Source organism: Toxorhynchites rutilus, chromosome 3 (genome assembly GCF_029784135.1).
Source record: "Toxorhynchites rutilus septentrionalis strain SRP chromosome 3, ASM2978413v1, whole genome shotgun sequence".
Taxonomy (NCBI): domain Eukaryota; kingdom Metazoa; phylum Arthropoda; class Insecta; order Diptera; family Culicidae; genus Toxorhynchites; species Toxorhynchites rutilus.
The window spans coordinates 71,612,564-71,638,971 of NC_073746.1; the positions used below are offsets into that span (position 1 = coordinate 71,612,564).

At 38.7% G+C, this 26,408-nt stretch overlaps 1 protein-coding gene across 1 annotated transcript; it reads left to right on the plus strand.

The window, feature by feature from the left end:
* Positions 1–21,187: 21,187 nt before the first annotated feature.
* Positions 21,188–23,368, plus strand: LOC129777592 (kinetochore protein NDC80 homolog). The gene is made up of 3 exons (XM_055783960.1): positions 21,188–21,404; positions 21,456–22,050; positions 22,111–23,368. Exons 1-3 carry the CDS (start codon positions 21,307–21,309, stop codon positions 23,326–23,328), a joined length of 1,911 nt encoding a protein of 636 aa, XP_055639935.1. The 5' UTR covers positions 21,188–21,306; the 3' UTR covers positions 23,329–23,368.
* Positions 23,369–26,408: the final 3,040 nt, after the last annotated feature.

Consider the following 26,408-nt stretch of genomic DNA (forward strand, 5'->3'; position numbering starts at 1 on the left):
TTAACATGCATGAAGGCGCTGTGGTAGCGAGTAGAAGGCATCTCTACAACTTCGGATCATTTTTTCGAACAAAGAGAGAGAGAGCGAAGAAGAGGAAATTCTAAATCAAGTGAGAACTTATTAGGCGTAGGTATTTCCCATGGCGGCATGCAAACAAAAAGAAACAAAACAATACTCGAAATAGGAGAACAAAAACAATCGTTTATCGGCGAAACACAGAAATACTCGTAATTTTTTTCTAACGAATAACAATCTCGAACATGGAAAAAGCAGATATTAGAATCGTTGATAGGTTTAGTAGAGAGCAGAGCGCGAAAAAGGCACGAAATCAAACAAGCAATAAACAAGAAAAATCGAAACTGGAGAGATGATTGATCGGCACACGGACAGTACTGAACTTTTTTTTTAAAACTTAATATTGTTCGTAGTATTTTTATGTAATATGATAAGAGAGAGAGAGAGAAGCGCGGCTCAGAATCTTTGGTGTTACGTTTCACTGTTGAATACTAAAAGGTTTGTAAGGTTTGTTTAGATGAGCACGCACGCTGTTTGAGAACAACAAAAATGTTTCGCGAAAAAAAGAAACCGGACACTTTGCCTCAACTAAAAATAGAACGGAATGAACTACGCTGAAAATCAGAGAGAAAATATGTGATAAATATTGTTGGTTGATATTCTTTACAAAAGCACTGATAAAAGATTAAATGCAGTTGAATCTAGACTTCCCCTCCGCGGGGAAGTCGATAAGCCCCCCTCACAGATATTAAGATATCGAATCAAAATTACTTTGTAGAGATGCATAACGACAGACCAGAGGCGGCATATAAAAGCACAGTTGAAACTGTAAATACTCAAATATCTTCCCACTTAAGGAACCCCATATTCGGGTCACCACATCCAATCGAAGAAATTGTGAAGGGAAGTAAAACTGGAAGCCATCCCGAGCAATCTCGTAGCTATTATTTAACGTAGAAAGCTGTTCAGCAGGAAAACTAACTTTACGCAGTTGAAACTTGTTCTTTTAATTTCACTTAACATGAAACTGAGCACGTGATCAACGTTATCGATAGACTTTGTACCAATGTTCGATGAAAACAGCACAGCAGTGGTCACTCACCTGCTTTGTTTTGTTCCTTCTCCGTTTGACCCCAGGAAGCAAAAAATAGCTCTCTCTTCCATGCAACCATCCATCCATCCAACTAATGAATCTCACTTCTGAAATAGTGCTTGAATCATAATAATTGGATAAGGCGTCGCAAATGTACAGTATTATTACTAAATCCTATCAAAACTTTCGTCCGCATCCGTCCTTTGTCTACTTAAAGATTTCATTATCAGTAACCCCATAATAAGATTATCGTCATTCGTTAGAAAGCGCAAAGAAATAGTCAAAGAATCGATAAACAAAAACGCAAGCTTAGAGGAACATCAAACAAATAATTTCAAATCTAGTCATTTCAACAACATCCGTTCCAATCGTATGAATCTTTCCCGACGGAACAAACAAACAAACAGCAGCTAGTTTTGAGCACTATTTCGGAACACTATTGTACTTACTTCCCCCGCCCATTGAAAAGCAAAAAAAAACGCAAATCATGACACTTCCCCCACCACATCAGTATCCTAGCCTAGCCCCAAGGCAACCCAACGCGGAAGCGACCGGGGAACAAGAGAAGCAAGAGAAGAAAGGCAGAAAATGAATAACAAAAACGTGTTGTATACCAGTTGTTTACCAGTTTAGTTATAAGACAACCTCCCCCGCAAACTAAATTTCTGATAGCGTTAAGTTACCTCCCTCTGTCATTCACCTCCCCCGGCATTCAAATTCCCTACAACTAATCGTAAGAGTGTGCTATCGCTATAGTGTGTAAGAAGAGTTACTAAATACCCTGAAGCTGATTTTAAGATTTTTTTAGCGAACCAACAAATGAAATGGGGAAGAAAACAAACAATCAAATTGCTATTAATTACTCTAAGTTAGGCGCGGCGAGCTCTATTGTAAGATTATCCCCCCAAATCAGCGGATCAGCCTAGATTTTAAGCGGAACGCAACGTGGCGAAAGGAAGAAGGCAGCGGCGGAACCAATTTTCGATTGCGCCGCTCCTTTAATGGTTAAGTTTTAACCCTGAGAATTTTATTTGTACCCGATTTCCGGCGCTGAGTTTTGCTTTTTAATGTTTGTTTTAAATTTGATTAGGGAAAAAAACGACGATTGAAAATACATTCTTTGAAAGCGATCAATTCGGGTAACCCTTTCAGACCGCTTTACATCCGTTGCAAGGTGGATATTGCAAAAGAAGTACACTCATCAAAAAAAAAATTAGCGGAGCAAAGCGCTGAAAAGATTTTCATGTCATTTTCTGAAGCTGTAACTTTATGATAAATTAACACGTGGAGGTTTTTGGGAACATGAAGCTTTAAAATGGTGTATATTTCATCACCACATTTCATTCATCATAAAGTTGAAGCATTTTCTTCCTTTTCTCCAGATTGTTATTGGTAAAAAATATACAAATCTCGCGTAACTTTTGAAAAGGTCTTATGTAACATTCACATCAACTCGAGAAAAACGAAGTTAAAGACATTGTTCCGCGAATTGTTTCAAGAGGAATCGATCTTTATCATAAATGTTACCACTAGCAGCCAATAATAACTCTGAAAAACCAATCGTAACTGTTGTAATGTGATTTTAGTTTGAAATTGACGCGAGAAATCTCTATGAAGAGCAATCGAATGCGTTCAAGGATTAGCGTATATGGGGCACCCGTAAACGTTACGATAATTACATTTCATTTATCTGGAGCTTCAAAAGCTTCGTTGAAGCTAAAAAGGGAGACCATTGGCATCATTTTGTGAGCACTTACACGAGCAGGGCTCGGCAAAGTCATATTTAACTGAGGATAGTCAGGGGGCTATGAAGCCATCGCCCTTAAGGGATTACTAAGATGATCGCCTTTCAGTAGCCAGCATAGAAAATCATTAGCATAGAAATCATAACCTGAAATTAAAAGTTAAGTGCTCCGCGCGAATCTGTAGCAGTGATTTTAATTGCAAATCTCCAAGAAAGCTTCCGGATGGGTTTCCAAACATCGCTTGCCAAAGGAAACTATCCAACGTAATCAAATATTAACATTTATGACTCCAGTCAGTCCGGAGATAAAGAAGAGCGGCTTTGACATCCCCTTCTCGACGATTGTCAGCCACAGCAGCACCTTCTTGGGGAACTTGATGTGTGAAATAAACTTCACTTCGGAGCTCACTTCCTTCGTGGGGGAAGTAAAATATGAAGTGTCAGTCGGGCACCGGACTTTCTGTCGATGCTCTGATTGTTGTCCAATAGTGCCAGAATGTTGTAGATGCCGGAATGGGCGTATCCGGTGTCCACAAAGTGCCGCACGATGTCCGTTTTCCTTTTTCAATTGAAGCGTGTTTCTTGAGGGCTTTTAGGTGTCCAAGAATCCCATAATTGTTCTGCCTTGCACACAAAGTATGGTGGCAACAGTTCTTCAGTTGCACTTCCACAAAACTTAACGGAAATCGCAGAAGTTCCTCACGTTTTCAAAGTACTTTAAGCAACGCTTACAGATGTCAAGCTTCTTACCCGGATCATTTGACAAATTCGTCTCGTCGTAATCAAAAATATTGGATGTTGGAACACTTTCCAGAGATTCCTTTAAGTTTGCCATGTACTCTGCGATTGTTTTATGTGTTATATCGCTGCGCGGTTTAGCTTTATGTTTTGTGCAAAACGTTTGCTCAGTTGCTGGTAAATGTGTGTTATTTACGAAAGGTGGCACTTTTCTTTTCTGCTTTGTCAACTAAATACGAACTATTTCCCGCAGGTCATCGATCCCACTCGGACAAGCAGCTGAGATGGTCCGAAAACAATAATTTTTCCACATCAGTAAAAACTTTCTGATGTCCGGGCTGTTTTTGGTGTGATTCACATAGTTTGTTGTGTATCAGCTGCAATTGGTTTGTCTTGCGGCTTCTGCGTGGGACATTTCTCCGGATTTGACTTTTTCATGGCACGCCCTTGAATCTGCTGTGCAAACTACAGTATATTTCCGAGCATTTTTATCCTAGCGATAGTTCCTAACCATTTTTGAACCTACAAAAAAATAAACAGACATAACCTTACAATATGGCTGATGGTGGAAAATTTATCGCACTCAACTTTTTATTCAAAAATTACTAATTTCAACGATAAAATAACGTTGCTGCTGCTGATATATGATAAACGAATAGTTTATGATAAGTTTACATACTTACCAGTATTTAAAATTGTAGGAACAATGTACCGTTCTGAATCATATTTCGGACGCTCAAGGCATATGATGCAGAAAATAGGTCTAAACTTTATGCACAGGTATTATTTGGTTGATATTTTAAATAAATTAGTTCAATATGCTTTTAAGCTTTCTACTTTGGTACCTACTTTGGTCGAATAGATTGAAAACATAAAAAAATCATCGAATAAAATGCTTTTCAAATAAAACGAATAAAAATCAAACTTCGGACACTAAATCAAATTTCGGACAGATTGAATTCAAATTTCGGACACTTTATTGTGTAATTTTTTGAACGAAAATTACATTACACTTGATTATATTGTATAGTCAACTGCGAAACACTTGCCAAGCAATCACAGTAAACTGTTAACGATTATAAGAGCTGATGACACACGGGAGAAATTTAAATATTGATGAACGGTTAAATTCTACGTGCTCACGCTAAGCAAACGTCAAACACAAACGATAATGAGTAGTGTTGTAAGATTTCTGCCGATTATGCTATAATTCAAATGTAGTTCTCATGTGAAATGATAGTGAAACCAAGGGATTACTCTAAAGAAGCAATCGTGATATTAATTTTATAGTTATATCATCAGTGCATTAAGCATTTCAAGATATTAGAACAAAGTGTCCGAAATATGATGTTGTCCGAAATATGATTCAGAACGGTATTCGAAAACATTGTTTCTGGTGCTGCAAATCACTTCCGCTCGACGTTTGGAGCTTTTTGATTTTCCGACAAGAAGTAGTTGTGGTTCAAACAGTCTTATGAAAGTGTAGAAAGGTATTGCATTAAAGAATTGTCACATGTTTCAAGAGAGTAATTTTTGAGAAATGATGGAAAACCTAAATTGTCAAAAGTAGCCTCGCATTTCAAAAGAAGCCCCAAACGACGGTATTCTGAAACCGGCTAACCTGCATCTGATTATAGTTCTTATAGACCAATTGCAATGCACTCTTGCGTTCCCAAATTACTAGAAAAAATATTTTCCGTCGTTTAGATTGCTGGGTAGAATCTAACAGTCTTCTCTGGCATCCACACTTCGGGTTTCGTAAAGACAAAGAAACTGATGATTGTCTTGTGCTGCTTTCATCAGAGGTTGATTTTGGCTTGTGTAGTAAGCAGCAAATGGCATCAGTGTTCCCAGATATCAGAGGTGCGTTTGGTTCAGTTTCCATTGAGGTTCTATTTTCAAGAACAAAAACATCAGCGGAATTCAACCTTTTTTCAAATGGCCTCTCTCAAGGCCGAGTATTTAGTTTAGTTTTCTAAATTTTCCTATTGAGATGAGATGAGATGAGAATAAACTGAGAAAGTTTGGGAGTCTGAGAAAGCCTCTATAACTCAAAACATCACCATCATTACACCAATAAATCTGAACAAGCTCCTCAATTCACAGAAGCTCTCTCCCAGCAAATATGATGAAAATCAATTCGTTTTTGGTTACTTTCAATAATCCCCTTCATTCCGCGCGGCGAGTGACGTGAGATTGCAAAATTTACTATTTTATTCTGGAAGCCATTTCACTTTTTAGCTCCTATTTGACGCTCGAGTCGATAAGAAATGAGGACACGACTTCAAATCTCACCTAGTGACGAACTATATTCACGCCATTCTCCTACGGGAATGCAGTCACTTGAGCCATCTCACGTCATTCGCCGCGTAGAATAAGGGGGAATATTTTAGAATCCATCGAAACGTTTGAAATAACTCTTTAGCCGAGTTTATACCCCTGTAAAAACCGATGAGTTTTCATGGTTTTGTAGAAGGTGATTCATGATTCGTTCTTCATTCTCAGTGCACGTAGCGCACTCAGTACCTGTCAGTGCTAGCAGTGTACTATGCTTACTTCGCGCATATTCTGAGAATGCATCCTGCGGCCAAAAATTTTGCACTCCCGCTCAACGCGGTACCAAAATAGAAACTGAGGCGAGGCTGGGCACAATATTTATAGTGATTCTACGACCATTCGACTATATGTATCAACCGCCGCCCAATCTTCATCTAGCTTATTTGTGGATTTCTGTGATTCCACCAATATTTGTATACTTGGTGGTTTTTGTAGTTTGCTTCCAAAGAAGTTTTTGGGCTATGGAAAAAAGTTTTTGGGTAAATAAGTAACAAACATCTCTCATACAGCTTTTATATTTCGGTATTGTTTTTCATAACGCTTAAATCCTTGCATCCTTAAGGTAACGCTCTCGTTTTTGAAATTTGTACACCCCAGTACAGATGCAGAAATGATGGGGTGCAAACATACAGAAGCAGTCTCCACCAGACGGCATGAAAAACGACGAGGTATATTCACCGAACAAAATTGTGCCACAGTGTGCAAAATATATCTTCCATTTTTCTTTTGTATCGAGCAGCTGTGTCCGACATTAGCATCGAGAAGGACTACTGTCTGCTAGCTGGAGCAAGTCTGTGACTTCAATAATGATGAGAAAACATCATCCCGCGCAATTACAGCTTAAACTATCGGGTAGAACAATTTGTCACTCGATGTAATTCAAGTATTTAGGCATTGTATTTGACTCCAAGGGAACATGGGGAAAATACATAGGCTACTTGAAACAAAAATGTCAGAGAGGAATAAATATTCTTCGACCCATAACAGGAACTTGGCGGGGAGCCCATCCTTAGGATTTGATTAGGTTATATAAAACAATCATTTCATCTGTTATGGAGTACGCATTTTTTTTTTGCTGCAGGTCCGCTGCCTGTATTCATTTTCTGCATTCAATATCGCTGTGTGCGTATTGCTCGGATGTATGCAGTTTTTCGAGAAGATAATAGGTTTTTTTTTGCCTTTTCGAGAAAGAACATTTGCATTGTCCTACTCACAGAGGCTTTTCCGCTATCCATATACACGGCTCATTGTTACTTTACGTTGCTAACCATTTTGAAAATAAATTCAGTATAAAAAAAGTTGCAGCATTGTGAAAATCAACTTTTGCCCTTCGTTCTGCTAATTTTTTCGCTGAGTGTAATTATCAACTTTGCATTGAAATCCCATAATCTATACGGTCATGGCATACTACGCCCGTGAAAAGAAATGAACGTTTCTTTCAAAGACGATCTCTGTTCAACAAGTTTATAATGTTAAATATTATTTTAATCGGGAACTCAGAAAAAAGAAAATAATTCTTCCACGCTTATTCAGACACAAACACGCACGCATACAAGGGCTGTTGTTGTACAGAAGCAAACAAAAAAGATAAGCGTAGCGAGAAGAAAAGCGCAAGAAAGAAAAATGAATCCAACAGAAAAATAAGATAATTTGAAACAATGCAGTATTTTTGTGAGCTTAGCAAAGAAAAAGAAGCAACAACACACACACACGGAATGTTAGTCAAATCACCACATTTTATATTACCAATCATCAAACATATTTTTCGTTCGAATGCGACGAGAGAAAAAATAGGAATTCGAGTGTAAGTTTTAGTTAGGATGTATATGTTTAGCTTTTAAGCACAACTAAAATGTGGTTACAGCAAGAGAACCCCCCTTTTTTCGTGAGCAAAGATGAAAACGTGATTTTTAGCAGCAAGGAAAACTATTCGTTAGGTTTATTAGTGTTTTCACCCCCACACACACATACACACATTATGCATCTTTGTATTTATTTCATTTCATGTTCTCAATCCAAGAGGATGCGAAATCTGAGCGCACGCATACATGTGTACACACACATACACGCACTATTGAGAAGTCTTGGAAACTTGAAATCTCGTCTAGAGCTACTTAATCGTTAAGGCTTTACTTAAGCTTAGATATGGACTCACATCCACTTCTTAACGGCGGCATTACACTGACAACCACTGATACTTTTTGTTTTTAATCCCTTCGCAATCGCATTTTAACCCTCCAACCCCTAAAAATTGTACCATTCTCTCATACCAACTAATTTATTGCATCCCCCTTCTTTTTTTCTTTTTTTTTTTTTGGTTTAAGTATATGTCCTATAGTGGAAAGCAGCAAGCGAACAAGCACTTAAAATTGTGAAATGTTATACCAGTACTTTATGACAGGGTTTTTTTTTAATCAACAACTCTAGGTTTAGTGTTTAGTGTTTAATGGGAGCGAATTTTAACATAATATTTTTGCTATTTAGAAAATGAGATTTTACTATTCCCTGTCGCTCCCCCTGTCCCATTTTGTGTAGCTCTGTGTTTAGGAAACAAATTATCATTTTTTTTTTACTTACTAGGATTATTTCGCCTTCCCCCTGACCATACAAAAGAAACATCTCTTCTCATCATTCGAGAGTTTCCCAGTTCCACACACCGCGCGTCAAGCACAGCTATCTCTCCTTAGATTAGGAAACCACACTTCGTATACTTAAGTGATCCCTAAACACAGAAAAAAAAACATGTTATAAGCTCGTGATCACTGGCGACGACCATTACTCTAGGCATTGTGTATAATAGAGAAGGCGGCAGTGGAAGGACCGCGCATACAAACTATTAGAAAAAGGCAATCAAAATACCGTTGATTGTTTTTGAACAAGTTTTCCTCTCCCTGGTATCATTTTCGTGTCAAAGTAATCTCGAATCTCCATGCATATATGACAATTAACTATACTCAAAAGTGCAGCAAAAAAAAAACCCCGGACACTAAAGATAAAAGTCCGTTGAACGGCATGAAATGTATCTGAAGTGGAGAGGACAGTAAGAACAAAAGATATCCACACAAAATTGATTATTATTATTATTACTATTATTATTATTGTAACATGGTAAAGCCCTATTATGATTATTTTATTAATATTTTTTTTTATTAAGGAACGTATTTTTTTCAAAAATATAAACATGTTTTAATTGAAATACTCCAAAAATAACGATGCTGTTCTTTTCGGTTATTGATTTTGTTATCACAATTTTCCTTGTTTTATAGGCCGAGCATTTTTCTGTCCATCCATCTATTTATATATTTTTTTATTTGAGATTCTTCAATTGAAAAACAGAGGACTCTAAAATTAAGTTTCAAGTATAAACCAATTGTGACAATGAACCATTTTGTACAACATAAATTCACCATCTTGATATCTGAGCTAATATACTCTTGAGCTAATCGATTTTACTCATCAATAATATTGGTTTCGCAAGTTTCGGATTCAGTTGTTTGAATTTCGATCCGATGGCTAATTTCATTGGTGCTCTTGGTGTATTTTCACGTATCTATGAAAACATTTTAACATTAACCCATTACTGCCCAGGTGTACAAAAACTTGATCCAAATGGCATGAAACTTTCTAGTCCATCTAGGTTTGTCCCGAGACGTGGGGGAAACGCAATATTTTGGTTTGGAGTTCTTTGGAAGTTGAGATATCTGACGAATGAAATTTTTATACGCTGAGCCGATACAGTATCAAAAATGGAATTCATGTGAATATCGAATAAAACGGTTTTATTTCATAAAATTCAACTTCAACAACCATTTTCATGGTTTATTAGCACTTTCGTGTACTGCCGATCTACGCATAATTGTCCCGCGGTTCAATTCCTAGAAATTTGTACATTTCTACTTATGTACGTACTTATTTGTCTCTGTACCACAGATATGACAATTACCAATTACCAATTAGTCCGACGAAATCTGCGTCAAATAAGTAATGGAACATTTGAACGGCAGACCATTTATGTTTCGAGCAGAGATCACTAAGATCAGGTGAATGTCCTTCAAGAACAACGGCTGCATCTGCATCCGAATTTAAGGTCACTTTTTCCCAGTGTCAGGCTTTCCGATTCTTGCTGCTACCCGAGGAGCATTCTTGTGATTGGCCTCATTCAATGTTGCTCTCGACATTCACTTGTTTGCCAAAACCGGAAGGACCGTCCTCCGAGTCAGTATCTCCAGCATCCACATCGCTGTCTCCACCACTAGGGGGCAGGATGACAAAGTTAATATCATTTGTTGACACTAGATTTTCGAAAGCGTCTTCGACCAAATCAATCAGATAATTGTACAACTCCTCCGGATCATCGGGAAGCTGATATATCCTATTGAGAAAAAAATATACCGTAGTTGCACAGCGTATGAAATTTCATACGCTCAAAAGTAAACATAGATTTTTTTACGGTTTCATAATTTTCTTCGGATTTTTTGCTAGATATCATTTTTTACACTCGTCTAGTAGTGTTATGTCACAGATTAGAGCAATTTAGAATCCTTTAAGAGGTAAAACTTTGATAAATTTATGTTTACTTTTGGGACTCCATTAAACTCGAACTTTGCAAGCTCCAATACACAACAAAACAACGAAAATGACAGATGAAATGACACTGACACAAAAAACACTCTTAAATTGTCATGTGGTATCATTTAAAATGTGCTTGACACTTTAGTTTCATCAAAAACAGTTTTTCAAAAAACCGGCATTTTTGTATATTAAACTTCATGCGTTGGACACTAATGGGTTAACGCAATCCGCGCCTTTGTTTACATTTTCTCGTTCGTGAAACCAAAACAAACATTTTTGCGCACTGACTCAATCGGTCCGAAAACCCTGATTTTTCTGAAAATTGACTATTTTTTAAACTTTGCTGCAGATGCGCCGTACATTATTTGTCGGTGATGGCTGTATGAATAAATGATAAATTTAAAAAAAAAATTATAGGAGGTTTTGTCCAAGATACGACCGCATTGTTGACGTAGATCTACGCTGTTATTTTATATAAGTCGCTTGTTTATACCTTCGGATATTATTCTATAATGCTGTGAAACTTTAGAAACAACTGCTTAGTGGAATAATCTCTGAAATGGTTTTTTCATTGTAGAATCAGTTGACGATAAATGATTTATGATTCATTCTTGCCCTCGCAAAACAATACACTAGCTGATCGTATGTCACAATTTATTTCTTGGTTTACATTGGTGGCTTAAAACTACTAGGAATATAAACACTTCTAGCATTTTGCGCTATTCTCAAAAGAAACGCTTCTGTTAATATTACTGGCCTCGAAAAGAGTTGCATTACTTTCTTATGTTCGAGATAAGCGCAGCTGTCTCCCTTAGTGGAGGAAGTTTTGCTACTGGCAAGCAAAACCTAATCACATACAAAATTCCAGAACATTTACTTTCTTGATGACTAAACAAGAGAAATAAACTCTTTTTGTTAATAACAACCTCGAAAACAGTAGCAATGCTTCATTATGATCAATATTAGCGCAAATGCAATCCTAGTTGAAGGCAGTTTTGCGACTGGCACGCGAACCCAAATAACTTATAACATTCCAGTAAGATTTTCAAGATGCTTGGTATTCCCAAATATTTTTTTGGTGCACAACCTTAACGTCTGCTTCGCTATAACGTCAGTGCATTGATGCATTCTCAAAGGCACAATCGAAGGGCTTATGAAGACGGGAAATAAACAATGTTAACTGCTTGGAAAAAAGACCGAATTATGCCACACAGCTTGTACTCTGCTGTAACAACCATCGATGCGAATTCGCTGATGAGTTTGTCAAGAGTCACCGCCTTCACCACCAGCGGGGGGAGCTTGTTTGCCTAACTGCCAGCGTAACGGCGTTTACATTTTCGACCGACTCGCCGAAATCGCCTACTTCGCTGTTGTTCGATGCGGTGTCACATTTACGAAGGCTCGGTTCAGTGTCACACTCGCGAAGGTTCGGTTCAGTGCGAGCGCTTTTCACTGCACCAACATCGCGTGCATCATTAGATGACGCTTGCCTGAATTACTTTACATAAGTATGTTTTTTTTTTCGATGAAACATAGCTGGATGTGGACAAAGTCTCACGATTGGATCGTTTGGTTTTCCATATACCAATGACTCTTCAATGCAGTTGAAGAACTGCTTTGCCACTTTGCTTTGCGACCCGAGAGTTGTCCATTCCGTCGACATATTGCGAACACGCTTAAGCGTTCGAGGGGTTGTTTTCTAATTCAATAATTTGCTCTTGGGTAAAGTGACCAGATGGTCAGAGGTCTAACGCGGGACACAAAAAACTAAACGTTATGTATATACGTTTTGTTAACATAAACCGTAGTTTTGCGAGTCTAAACTGATCAGTATTATTTCTTTCTGAGTATCGGCACTCAGTTGTGATTTTTCGGTGGTTTAGATTTTGTTTACGCCCGAAAATCACTCGTTCAATCTGAGTATTTACGCCTGGCAAGCACGATTCAAATTCTACTATTTTCTTCAAATAACCGAATGGAATGCTCGAATATTCGAATTAATTTTTCATCGATTTTAGTGTTAACGTATGCATTCAAAAAAAAAAGGACTAATTTCGGATGGCGATGAAAGATAATTTATAGGAACAAATTTTCTTTAAATCTTACGTTTATTAAGTCTACAACAAAAATGATTCAAGGCTGTTGATTCGCTGCAGCAGCACTGTCAAGCAACTTGATGATTTTTCCATACTGCAAGCTCCACCCCACAGCGAAAGAGTTGGACATTCTGAGGCACTTTGTGTCCGCCAGATATAGCCGATCTGGTACTTACAATATCATCTCTTTGCCGCTTCTTAAGCCAGGAGATCGAAGCAACCGGCCAAACGGTTAATGAGAATCTGGCCAAAATGGACATTTTTATGCGGAGCGTCAGACGAGACCGGCCGTATCTGAGCAGCAGGCAATTACCCAGAAGGAGTAGCTTGAGATGCTGGTGAAAAACTTCTTTCCGGCGAAAGAAGTGAAAAACTTCTTTCGTACTCATAATGAAAGACGAGACGTACTTGATGCTAGAACTCAACGAATGGCAGGGGACCGGGTACTTTACGTTCCCCAGGTAAGCGATGACGTCGATTGTATCATTCACATCAAGTTCTCGAAGAAGGTCCTTCTCTGACAGACACGAAGGGAATGTCCAAGCCGCTCTTCTTTCGAGTCATATGGTGAACGGGGAGATATATAGTACGAAATGCTTGCCGGAGTCGGGAAGGTTATGTGGTCTTTATGCCGAACCTGGGATCAGCCCATTATGCCAAAAGATCACTGGAGGATGGATCGGCTGGAGATAAACATTGTCGCGAAGACCACCAACCTTCCCAACATTTCCCAGCTGCGCCCGATAGAAAACATTTGGGCGAATGGCAAAAATAGAGAGACAGACTACCACCAAAGCCACGAAAAGGTAAAATAACACGCCGATATACATCTTTTCATCGGCTATGGTTCAGGTTCCGGCCAACTTCCGTAAGACCGCCCAGCGCTTCATTTACGATACTTCATCAAACAACTCTGCCTCTTCCTGTCGAGTATACACTAGTTCTTCCGGCTTATTTAAAACGTTAAGCCCTGACCGAGCTAGGGGACCAAAGATGAACTTTTCGTCTGACTCACGTTGGTCCCTGCTGATCAATAGGGGACTTTTATAAAAATCATTTTCCAGTTTTGTTGCTGTCGCTTCCAGTTGACACTGTCAGTGCGATGAAACCAGCTCAACGTATTAATCGTTGGATGCATTAGAAGCGCTCTTGAACAGTCTGCCAAATAAAAGCTTTTGCAATATATTGATATCGCGGGATATTTTCGTTTCTTTTGCCAAATGCGGGACGTTTCGCGGGACGGAATCTTACGCGGGACATTTTGTTGAAATGCGGGACTGTCCCGCGTAACGCGGGACGTCTGGTCAGTTTACTCTTGGGAGAAATGCAATACGGGAACAGAAAGGATGAGCTGTGCACTATAATTCCATTTAGAAGATTAATTTTCTTCAGATCTCCGGTAACAAAACAGTTCAAATCATTTAGCTGCAGAAGTTCTTTCTTCTGCTTCTTCTTTTTGGCTTTAAGAGGGTTTAAATTTTTCAGTTCATTCGCCTCTAGAAGTTCTTTCCATATTTTGGCTATATTTACATCATTTTCGAGAACACCAGGCTCTACCCCCAGTAGCAAAGAAAGTTTTCCCATTCACATTGAACACTAATTTGAAACGGAGAAGTAAATTTTCATTCAAAATTTTTATTTGAAAGTTGTTCATTCTGCCTGAAAACCCATTATTATCCTAGATACTTCACTAACTCGTAAAATGTAGTTCAATGGCGTGCCGTTCGTTTCGTTTTCACCGTGAAGTGTGTACGGGAATGAGTCCATTATCTTCATTGTTCTAGGGTGGTTCAAATATTATGGAATATCACGTAGGAGGGGTTCTCATTAACAGAAATATGAAATTCAAAATGTAATAATTGAAATAAATAGCATGTCAATTTTTTTTTGTTTTTATTTTGATCATAAGTTTTGCATTTAAATTCTTGCTGATTGCGAAGAAAATTGGCCCGGTAGGCGCGTTTTCTACATTTCTGTTTTAAATGCTAATTTCATGCTGATCCCATTTTCTACCAAGATGAACAAGACCAGTGGAAGAAGTAATGTGATTTGATGCTCCTATCGAAACGGGAGTGAATCAAAATGTAAAGACTTCAGCATAATCGCACGAGTACATATAAATATGTAAAGAAACCATGGTTCTCATGGTATCCGAGAACTAAACAAAACATTGAGGCTGCAAAACATAGTGGTTAGCCTCTAAACTGAAAAAAAAATCAGAATATTAACGCGTTCATAGATTTACTACAATATACATAAGAATAATAGTTATTAGCGACAACTAAAAAAACACCTTACGGGACGTTTGAAAATTTGCTTCAATTTTGCACGAATGCCTTATGTAAATAGTGACAAAATTAGACGTACTCAAAGTAAAATTTAAAAAGTACGCATTAAAGAAAAATAGCCGAGAAATCGACCGTTTGAGCTATTTAACAAGAAAAAAAAAACATATAGTAAACAGTTGTAGCATCTTAGCACAGCAACGAACACCAAAGCAATAGAGTGGAATCAAATCAAATTAGAGTTGGGTTCTTAAGCTTTTAATTCTCGAGCCAATTATATAATCTGGCCCCCCATAGTTGACAGTGGAAGCGTTTTCCGTTCAAAACAGAATCGCTTCGGTTGGAACAGAACAGTTCAAACTTGCAAGTACAAGGAAACGAATAAAGCAGTCGGCTGCAGCTGAGAGTTCAACAGAAGTCAATCTTAGGTTTTAAATCGGCCAACGACCGTTACCGAACTGCTAAAGTATTCAAATAATTTTCAGAGCAAGCGCAAGAATCACTGCTGCAATCGAGTGCGATCGGTGGATAGCGCCGCCATCGCGTGGTATTGATTAAAACTATGAATCGTTCGACATTGATGCAATTAAGAATGAGAATAAAAATGAATAAAATCATATGGAGCAACCTTATAGGAATAGTGAGATAAGGGAGAAAAAATATTATATATTAAATATATATATATTTGCTAAAAGTAGAACTCATCAATATTTTTTTATGAATAAAACATCTTAAAATTAATGGCCTACATTTGAAAAATACAATATCACATTCCTACCGGTGGAGGACGTAGAATGATTGCATATGTTTCAACAGCGGCGTCGACTACAGGTGCGGGGAGTGCGGACCGTACCCGGGTACATGATTTTGGGGATGCAGAAACACCCCTATATCAACAAATACTTCACTATTCGGCATACACCAAATAAAGATAGCGAAGAGGAAGGGGGTGCGACCACACACTTCCGCCCCTGGTGTGAAAGCTCCACTTGACACCACTGTGTTTTATAATGAAATATTTTACCAAGATCTTCATGATCAAAGAACGACCTGGCAAGATAATTCATATGTACGAAGCGCGATCCGCATGAGACGTCACGGAAAAGAGTATCAACGTCGCCACCAATTCACATTTGCAGTCTTCGCTTCCAGCAGCAACGTCACGTCGAATGTCAACAATGCGTTCATGCCATTGAGTTTGCTCCGTGCTCCGCTTTCGAGAAGTGACAGTGGCAATGGATTTTCAGATGGTTTGAGCACGCTTTGAAACTAAAACTAATAAATGGAAATTTACTTTTCCTTATCAAATGTGTATTCTAAATAATTGAGAATAACATTATTTCGCGAGTAGTGAAAAAATATGAAAAGAAGATAGTGTGGGAGAATATTTTTACGTTATAATGCTGATCGGCAGATCCTCCAGAAATGCAGAGTTCCTACACAGTTCATTCAAAAAGTTCCGGGACTATTTTTTTAAACAAAGAAAAAGCGAGTTACTTTTATCAGCCAAAACTAGCTACTGAATCGAGATAGTGGTTCACGGTAGAAACTGTAGCTGGCCAGAAGTTGGCGAGAAGTAGTTCGCGCGCTGGAGCAGATATAGCGCCACTTCGCGCGGTACTACCGGAACTTTTTGAATGCACTGTGTACGCACCATTTATTTAAAGTCGTATAAAATTCAATAAAATTATAAAAGCTATGGAGAATTAATGACGAATTCCGTCTGATACGAGACGACTAGGAGCGCAACGAGCAGGATGGTTAAACCAAGTAGTCAGGATCTGGAGAGCACTGCGGAATTACAGAGAGAGAACCACGAACCGGAATAATTTGAAAAATATTGTGAATGTCGTAATGTCGTAATTTTAATAAGCCATAGTAAATAAAAAAATAAAAACAGTTAGGACAACGTGCTTCAAGTAGTCAAATAATACCGAGTAAACATGTTCATTTGAATTTTAACAATTTAAAACTGCATCCGGCTTGCGAATCTGATGAATAGTAATTTTCCTCATGAACACGGATGTCACCACCAGATGTCATATTTCAGAAGATGAGTCGAACATTTTTACGCTTTACTTTACGCCTTGTTTATTTTGATATTCCACAAGTCGAGTCCGACGAAAAACAAACGATAGATCCGTCGGACTCGATAATTCAGCTACGATCGCTATTAATCCTTTACGGTCGTATTAAATTTCTATATGGGTGTCGTACTGGTCGGAATTAATTTCCTTTGAAAGAGCACGTATCACTGCTTGTATCATGTAAAATTATGGAAGCTAAATAAGATTTGTTTATTTCTAGTGAACTTCAGATATCTATTTACTGAAAAATATGTTTTGATGTATTTTTATATGAAAATTATATTTTACAATTCTCCTTCGTGTATATCACACGAAGGAGAATTGTAAATTTATATAGGGTTCGTGCGGTGATTTTGCACTGAAATTCAAATATCTGTATATCGGCCTTGTGTAGTACGATTACGGTATAGGACTACGTCTTTGATTTCTATATAGGGATGTTACTCTACGAAAAATTAAGGGTTTTCAAATGCATATCCCGTAAAATCGTTATTACGATATATGGTGGTTTTGTTTTGAAATATTCCAGCATCGTTGAACGTATCCGGGTCAAAACCTCGACGATGAAAAAACAAAAAAAAATTAAATAATTAAAAATGATAAAAATTACATGAAATTAAAATGAAGGCAAGTATCTACATTTGAAACCCTCCTCCCACATGCGTGCGGTTATAAACTGTATCACTACTAGGGAAACCGCGGGTAAGACGGACAGTGGGGGTATGATGGACAAGTGGTTGATTTGTATAGTTGCACTAGATGACCCGGCAAACTTCGTCCCGCCCAAAATTTGTTTTTTGTTATCAATACCTTCAAACATTCACGTTTTCTTACTGAACGCAAATTCATGAGTCCAATCGCAGAACTGTTCATTGATTGATCTTCTAATCGACCCCGTTGAATTTACCTTTTACTAAAAAAAAATCCTAGTTTTCAGACACAATTCTCGTTCAAAATTTTTCAACCACTTGCAAATAACATGCTTCTTCGTTACATCTAATAAATGTTTGATACAGAAAATATGATAGAATAAAAACAGACCCCTCTCCACTGCTCTCCTTAGAGGGGAGGGAGGAGTGTCCATTTACCATAGAAACGTGCCCCTAAAATCTTCACATCCCAAATTTGGCTTCATTTGCTTGATTAATTTTCGAGTTATGCCGAAAATTTCATTTGTATGACAGCCCACCCTAAGAAAGGGGGGAGGAGTGTCGATCCACCATAGAAACATTTATCGCATCCTAAAACATCAACATGCCAAATTTGGTTTCGTTTGCTTGATTTGTTCTCGAGTTATGCAAAAATTTGTGTTTCATTTGTATGGGAAACCCCCTTAAAGAGGGAGGAGGAGAGTCGAAGCACCTTAGAAATATTTCTTCCTCATAAAACCTGCAAATGCCAAATTTAGTTCCGCTTGTTTTATTAGTTCTGGAATTATGTGGAGTCTCCCCCTCAGAGAGACGGGAGGAGTGTCTATTCGCCATAGAAACGTTTTGTGCCCCCTAGAACCTTCGCATGCCAAATGTGGTATTTTCTTGATTAATTTTCGAGTTATGCAGAAATTTGTGTTTCATTTGTATGGCAGCTCCCCCTTAGAGAGGGGGTGGAGTGTCTAACCACCGTGAAAACATTTATTGTGCCCTAAAACCTCCATATACCTAATTCGGTTTCATTTGCTTGATTAATTCTCGAGTAATGCAGAAAATTGTGTTTCATTTGTATGACAGCTCCCCTTAAAGAGGGGCATTGAAGTGTCGATCCACCATAGAAACATTTATTGCACCCTAAAACCTCCATTTGCCTAACTTGGTTTCATTTGCTTAATTAATTCTCGAGTAATGTAGAAATTTGTGTTTCATTTGTATGGCAGCCCCCTCTATGAGAGGGAGAGGAGTATCTAACCACCGTAAAAACATTTATTGCACCCTAAAACTTTCACATGCCAAATTTGGTATCGTTTGCTTGAATAACTCTCGAGTAATGCAGAAATTTGTGTTTCATTTGTATGGCAGATGGCATGATTCCGCGTGTGGATGTAATTTTTGCGGCTTCGATATCAAGCATTTTGAGTGGTTTAATTGCAAAATTGAATTCGCTGATGGTTATATTTCGGTTTGTGAGTTGACAGAGAAGCGATATTGTGTACGGAAAAGTAAATTCATTCGTAAGTGATAAATTTAAATTATTGAAATAATGGCACTGGTGGAGTTGAAATGGACAGTTACATCCAATGCATGATGGAAAGTGAAGGGAGGAATATTGAGCTCTTTTTTATGTTGTTTTTTTTGGTTCTATTTCAGTTACTGGACGCACAAACACAGAGAGAGAGAGCGAAATTATTCCTCTCGCGAGCGATAAACTTCTACGCTTCGTATATTATTGACCTGTCCATATTCCCCCCACTACATGTCCATTATACCCGCATCGATAAAAATGTTCTACTTTTCGGCTCGTTTTAATTTCAGTAAAAAAAACATGAAAAACACATTTTTATAAAATATTTGGCCAGTATATTGAACTGTAAGAAACTGCTTTAGAGTTTTGGAAAACAAGAGTTTCCAAAGATACAATTGAAGTTTTCCTTAACATGTCCGTCTTGCCTCCATCTCTCCTATATACAAACATATGCAAGAGAGATGTGGAGAAGTACAAATATCGCCGGCGTGAAGTGTGTTTGTTTGCACGTCAGCAACACGCCAGAACCTCGGTCACGGCACGTCAGCCTGGGTCGAACAAATCGGTAAGAACACACAGGATTAATCGTCAAACGCCTCGCCCAAGCCACGCTGACTCTTCGCTGCAATGAGAACATAGCCCTATAGTGACTTTCAGCCTTTGGCTGGTTCGTCACTTTGACCAACGGATTTATTCCGTTGTAAGAATGTTGGGAATGAGAATTGAACTCGTGACCTTTAGCGTGAGAGGTACGGATGTTAACCACTACGCCAGATCGCCTCCAAGTGGACAAACTGTCATATTTTCGACCGGACAAACCACTACAATTATATTAGGCTGTCAAAAAAGTCCTGCGGTATTTCCGCGAGGTGTCGTTGTAAGCGCGTAGTTCTAGTTGTATTCATTGTATCGAGTCATACTATAGCTTGTTGGAAAGGTATTTTTGCGCGCTATAATATAGTCCTTGACAGTGTTTTGTTTGGTTAAGTCGTTCGTGAGTTATAGTGTCGCAAATATGGAGCAAAATAAAGAGAAAATCCGACATATTTTACAGTACTACTATGACAAAGGCAAAAATTCATCTCAAGCTGCCAATAAAATTTGTACAGTTTATGGACCCGATACAGTTTCCATTTCCACCGCACAACGATGGTTTCAACGTTTTCGTTCTGGTGTAGAGGTCGTCGAAGATGCGCCACGCTCCGGAAGGCCTGTCGTCGAAAATTGCGACAAAATCGCTGAATTAGCCGAGAAAGACCGGCATAGTAGCAGCCGTAGCATCGGCCAAGAGCTGGGGATAAGTCATCAAACCGTTATTAACCATTTGAAGAAGCTTGGATTCACAAAGAAGCTCGATGTATGGGTGCCACACACGTTGACGCAAAAAACATCTTTGACCGTATCGACGCATGTGAATCGCTGCTGAATAGCAACAAAATCGACCCGTTTCTGAAGCGGATGGTGACTGGCGATGAAAAGTGGGTCACTTACGACAACGTGAAACACAAACGGTCGTGGTCGAAGCCCGCTGAAGCGGCTCAGACGGTAGCCAAGCCCTCATTAACGGCCAGGAAGGTTCTGCTGTGTGTTTGGTGGGATTGTCAAGGAATAATCTATTATGAGCTGCTTCCCTATGGCCAAACGCTCAATTCGAACCTGTACTGCCAACAACTGGACCGCTTGAAGGTAGCACTCATGAAGAAGAGGCCATCTTTGATAAACAGAGGCCGTATTGTCTTCCATCAGGACAACGCCAGGCCACACACTTCTTTGGTGACGCGCCAGAAGCTCCGGGAGCTCGGATGGGAGGTTCTTTTGCATCCGCCGTATAGTCCGGACCATGCACCAAGTGACTACCACCTGTTTTTGTCCATGGCGAACGAGCTAGGTAGTCAGAAGTTAGCCAACAATAATAAGGAAATAGTAGCATTTATCAAAAAAAAAAAGTTTATATTTACTATTTATCTCTCTCAGTGTATAAAATGTTCAGTCAACATGCAATTCTGGCATCCCTGTCGAAAATCCAATAGTGAAACAGATGGCGCGGTATGGTTGAATTTGTTATTGTGCTTTGAAAATCAAATGTTAACGTATGCTGGTTGTTTCTGATTTCGCGAGTGTTTTCTATTTTGCAAGCGTTTTCTATTGATTCTCTTTTGTCGTAATGTCCACAATGAAGCAGCGAAAAACGATGCCCCGGCGAACGGAAGAGTTCGACTTTTCGGCTCCGCAATCGTCGGTTAAAAAACTGCCAGCTCAAAGGTAAATAAATTGTTATTCGCTTCTATTCATTACTTTAGTTTTTTTTCTCAGGCTGAGCCGTATAGCTCAACCTATCCGCAAGCTGTCAACAAAAACATCCCTCGGGAACGGACTGAATGAAAATGGTCGGTCCCTTTCGAATGATCGTTTCAATATGCCCCAGCAAACACCTCTAACGGTTCGCAAAGTATGCCCTTCCACCAGGAGCTCCAGTGCCACCCCATCGGCCCGAACGCCACTGAGAAGCTGCGAAAATGCACCCACAGCCTCGATGGGCACGGTGGAGAAAGATAAAGCCCCGATAGAGAACCGCGAGTGGATAACGGCACAGTGCGAAAGGATATGCGACTATCTCACCACAATCGGTGATCTCCCTCACGACTTCGTGGAACGCAGAAATCTGAAAAGCATGTCCATGAAGCAATTCCTGGTGATAATGAATCATCTATTTCGGCAGATCGGTGGCAGCCGATATAAGTTGGGTAACAACTTTATAGATGATATTATGAAAACCATGGCAGAGCTGGAATATCCTTACACGATTAATAAGTCGATGCTGAAGACGCCGAATGCTCCGCATTCGATCAACCACATCATCGTTATGATAGGCTGGTTAATGCAATTGGCACCGGAACATGATGGGAAAGTATGCTATTTTTTTGTTTCCAATGAGTGATCCACAAACAATAACAATCCTTGTTTCTAGTGCACTCCTCTTGAACGAGATAGTGACCTGCTAGTAGATTTCCCATCATCTGAATATCAAGAGTTTTTCCTAGAAAAGGTTCAGGAAGGTTTTAACGTTTGGAATCTCAAGAAGGAAAATGAGTTTGGAGCGTTGCTAGAACAGCTTATTGACGGACTCGTGATGGCACGCACTAGTGGACTGAATCAGCAACAGATTAATGGAAGAATTACGGAACTGGAAAACGAGCTCCAGGAAATTCACAATCGAACCATCCAACATGATCGCAAGCAAAGTCTGAACCAGCTAGAAAAGGCAATTCACGAGCAGCAGCTGGTTCAGAAAAAGTTTTCCGATGAACTGAAAACGATTCAGAGGCAAGCAGAAAAAATGGAAGAAGACTACTATCGGCACCAAGAGGAATATTATTCATTGGTAAAGCAAACCGAGGCCCTTAAACAAGAGGTGGACTCTCAACAGTTTGATGCTGATGGCAGGGTGGCATTGGTCAAGGCAATAACCACAAATAAAAGCCTTCTCACGGCGAAGCGAATAGCCGTCGCTACGTTGGAGCATAATTCTCACGAACACCAGATTACTATATCCCGACTGATCAAGAAAAAGTGCGACTTGTTTTCAACTTTGAACACGAAGCTTTACCAATTCTCTGATTACTTGAGACCGACGATCGATTTCAACCCGCCAAACATTGATCTGAAAACACAGGATTACGATGAGTTACAAAAAAACTTGATTGCTACCAAGTCGCTGTTGGCTGATGTGCTTTCTCGGCAAACCGCAGAACTTCTAGCGTTGAACGCCCAAAAGTCCAAACTCGAACATGACATATCCGACACTCAAATCAAGTACACCTCCGTTGAAAAGTCCCTCTTGGAAGCTACCGCTCGCTACGAGTCGCTGCTGAAGCAACGCGAACTCATCGTAAATCAACTTGGTGAAATATCCGCTAACGAATCCAGGGCATCGCAGCGGCTGGACGAGGACGGACTTCAGTTGGAGGGTGAGCTAACTCGGCTCCGAGAGCAATGTGATCAGAATAGGAAAGCGATGGAGAAGCTAACGCAAGACAAGCAGAAGCTGATGATAGAAAATCTGGAAAAGTCCCAGCGGGTGTTGAACGAGAAAAAACGGCTCCAGAAGCAAATGACTGAACAAATCGAAGAGCTTGAATCCGTCATGGCGAGTATCGAAAATGATGTGAGCCGAATGAAGTGGTGAACATGAAGTCTTCTTCGAGTAATTTCAGATGTACAACTTATTTGTGAATATATAAGTTAAAAAATAATATAATGGTTTTTTTTTCGTTTTTGACTTGGAAGCTGAGAAAATCTCCATTCAATTTCCGAGATGTTACATAGTTGAAGCAAAAGTTCTGTCGATTGTGAGTTATAGGACATGCTATATAAAAACTAAAAAGTTGAAGCTCGGTGCGAGGCTGTATTCGACATATGAATTCTCAACTTTCTCAACTTGCTGAAATGAGTTATAAATTTCTGTAATATTTTCAACATTTAAAAAAAATAATACCGTTGACACGATTTTTGTTAATTTTGCAAACGCCGTTTCTGAAAATCCTCCACCTCAATTAAAGATTGAAAAAGGCTCAAGGAGTCGTTGATCCGTACAAAATATCTATATAAAAAAATTACGGATCGTCCAATTTGTTAATTTTTAATTTTGTTGTGTTCGTTTCCGCCCAAGAAAAATTTAGGCGGTTAGAAAAAGTGATAAGTTTTGAAGAAAAATACGGAAAAATTGAACACCCGTCTGTTCTGCGGTGACATCGTAGTAGACATTGTTAGTCCAATTAAAATTCGCGTTGACCACATTCAGCTTCGTTTTCCGTTGATGTGAAGCGAAAATTGTAGAGAATGTGGGGGTAAAACGGACTAGTTTTAGTTTCTAGTTTGATCATGCATCATGGTGAAATCATTGTAAATATACAAAAATCTAACTTTCTAACTATTTACTGATGGCATTTAATGAAAAAAACGAAATTTGAAAAAAAAAGTCACAGGAGGGTTGTGTCCGAGACACGACATAGTTGACGCATAGTTGACGTAGGATTCCATTAGGCTATCTGTTGATTTCGAATATGTTTGAAAAATTACATCGTTAAACTCTTTGATAATGATTTGGTAGCCCTGAAAAGGGCAATTTTGTTTGGTTGTTTGGTACTGTTTGTTCACTACACCAGTGTTTATCGAGTGATAATGACAGAAGTATGGTAAACAGTCGTTTGGTGGTGCGTATCAGATAGAAGATGCCGAAGTGGAATGATATATGTTGAAAACCGCCCTCATGTTACTTTAATATAGAGAAAACATATTTCAAATGGAAAAGGTAATTTGGTTTTATAATTTTTACTTTCTGAGTGTTCATTCAACCTTCTGCTCAATCCAATGCGAATTTTAATTGGACTGACAACACCTAATATTATATGTAGAGAATATGGGAAATCACCTCTTCAAATATTTCTTCACTCTTCCAATATTTTCTCACCGTATGAACTTTCCTTGGGTGAAAATAAACACATCAAAACAGACAGCTTAAACCTAACGACCCGTTCTCGAGCGAGAACACACCTTGGTTTTTATTTATGAAAATTGAAATCAATCGTTTTATATATCAAGTGATTTTTAACACAACTGCTACCATATACAATTTTACAATTACTCTTGTGCTAAATTTTTCACAATACACGATCGGTCATTGATATGAAATTTCTCGAAGCAACCAATATTAGAATTCCAAATTTAACTTTTATTTGCTAAAATTAATCGTATCACTCACCCTACTTGCAATATAAAAATGCCCCCGAGTTGCATATATTTGCCACGCCGATTTCCCTCGGGCACCTTGGTTTAGATGTCTCTGTTAGGGAACACATTTTTGTGGGAACAAAAGCTCCCCCTACTACAATGTCGATTTCCCCCACGCAGCTTGGTTTAGATGTCTCTGTTAGGGAATCGCCGCATGTGTCGTCAATTTCGACCAATTAGAAGCGAATATTTCCTCTTGGATAGGAGTTAAGACTTTTCAATTGTTCTATAGTTAGTTTCATGACATATATTATTCTATTCAATATAAAAAATTGATATGGAGTGCCAAAATCGATCGACCCAAAAATTTCATCAATCCATCATGAAATGACTGAGCAATAAGCGTTTGAAATTGGACAATTTTCACGATGTGCTCGATTTTCGATTTTCAATTTGTACCCCAATATGTTCCCGAAAGACGTAATCCTACGTCAATAAGAAAAATAATTACGGCCGAATCTCGCTTCCAAGCGCGTAGAAATACAAACATCATCACTTTGTGGTTCTGAGCTTTAATCGTATGATCTGAGCTTTGTGTAGATTCGTTAATTGTGTCTGATAGAGATTTTATATTATTGATAAAGTTGTAGTGGAAACGCTAGAAAAATTATAAAAAACAAATAGAAGTGGGTTATATCTGTGATATAACCGCAAGGTATACGTAGGACTACCGCTGGCTCTGTAAACATTTGTTTGAAATTGCATTTGAATCAATTCTCAATGAATGAATGAATAATTATTTCTAAAGATTGCTGAAAGTTTTCCTTGTTAGTGTGTGAGTGGATGAGTACGAGTATGAAATTATTATTAACATGAACTTCAACTATTTCGAACTTGTTGGTGCTGCAGTAAAGAACCGTTGAATTTGCGTGGTTTTGCAAAAGCAACTGATGAAGTTTGATACATAATTCTATTTTGTTCTCGTGAGAATATGAGAGTTTTTATAACCACTCCATGCCGAGGTAGAATACAAACTGATGCTCTTGGATACGATTGCATCACTGAAACCGAATGCGCAAATCTTCCTTCGCTCGCCCGCAATTACAAGCAAACATTCCTTCATGACCATTCCATGCGAAGGCAAAACATAAATTGATGCTCTTGGATACGATTGCATCACGGGAATCGAATGCGTAAATCTTGTTTTGCTAGAGCGAGTCTACAAGCGAATATTCTCTCATGATCATTCCATGCGAAAGCAAAACAGAAAATGATGCTCTTTAATACGATTGCATAACGGGAACTAAATGCGCAAATCTTCCTTTGCTCATCATTTCGAAAAATAGAAACGAAGCAATTCCGTCATCAAGAGCTGAAGCTGAATCGAAGAACGCATTCAAGTCGTGAATTTTAATATTACAAAAAATCCAACACTATTTGTGTCTTTGGGTATCTCCATCCTGGCGGAATTCTTGGTACTGTATTCCTAATGAGAATGAATTGAATGCTCCCAGTTCATGCGCATTTTTTCACAAT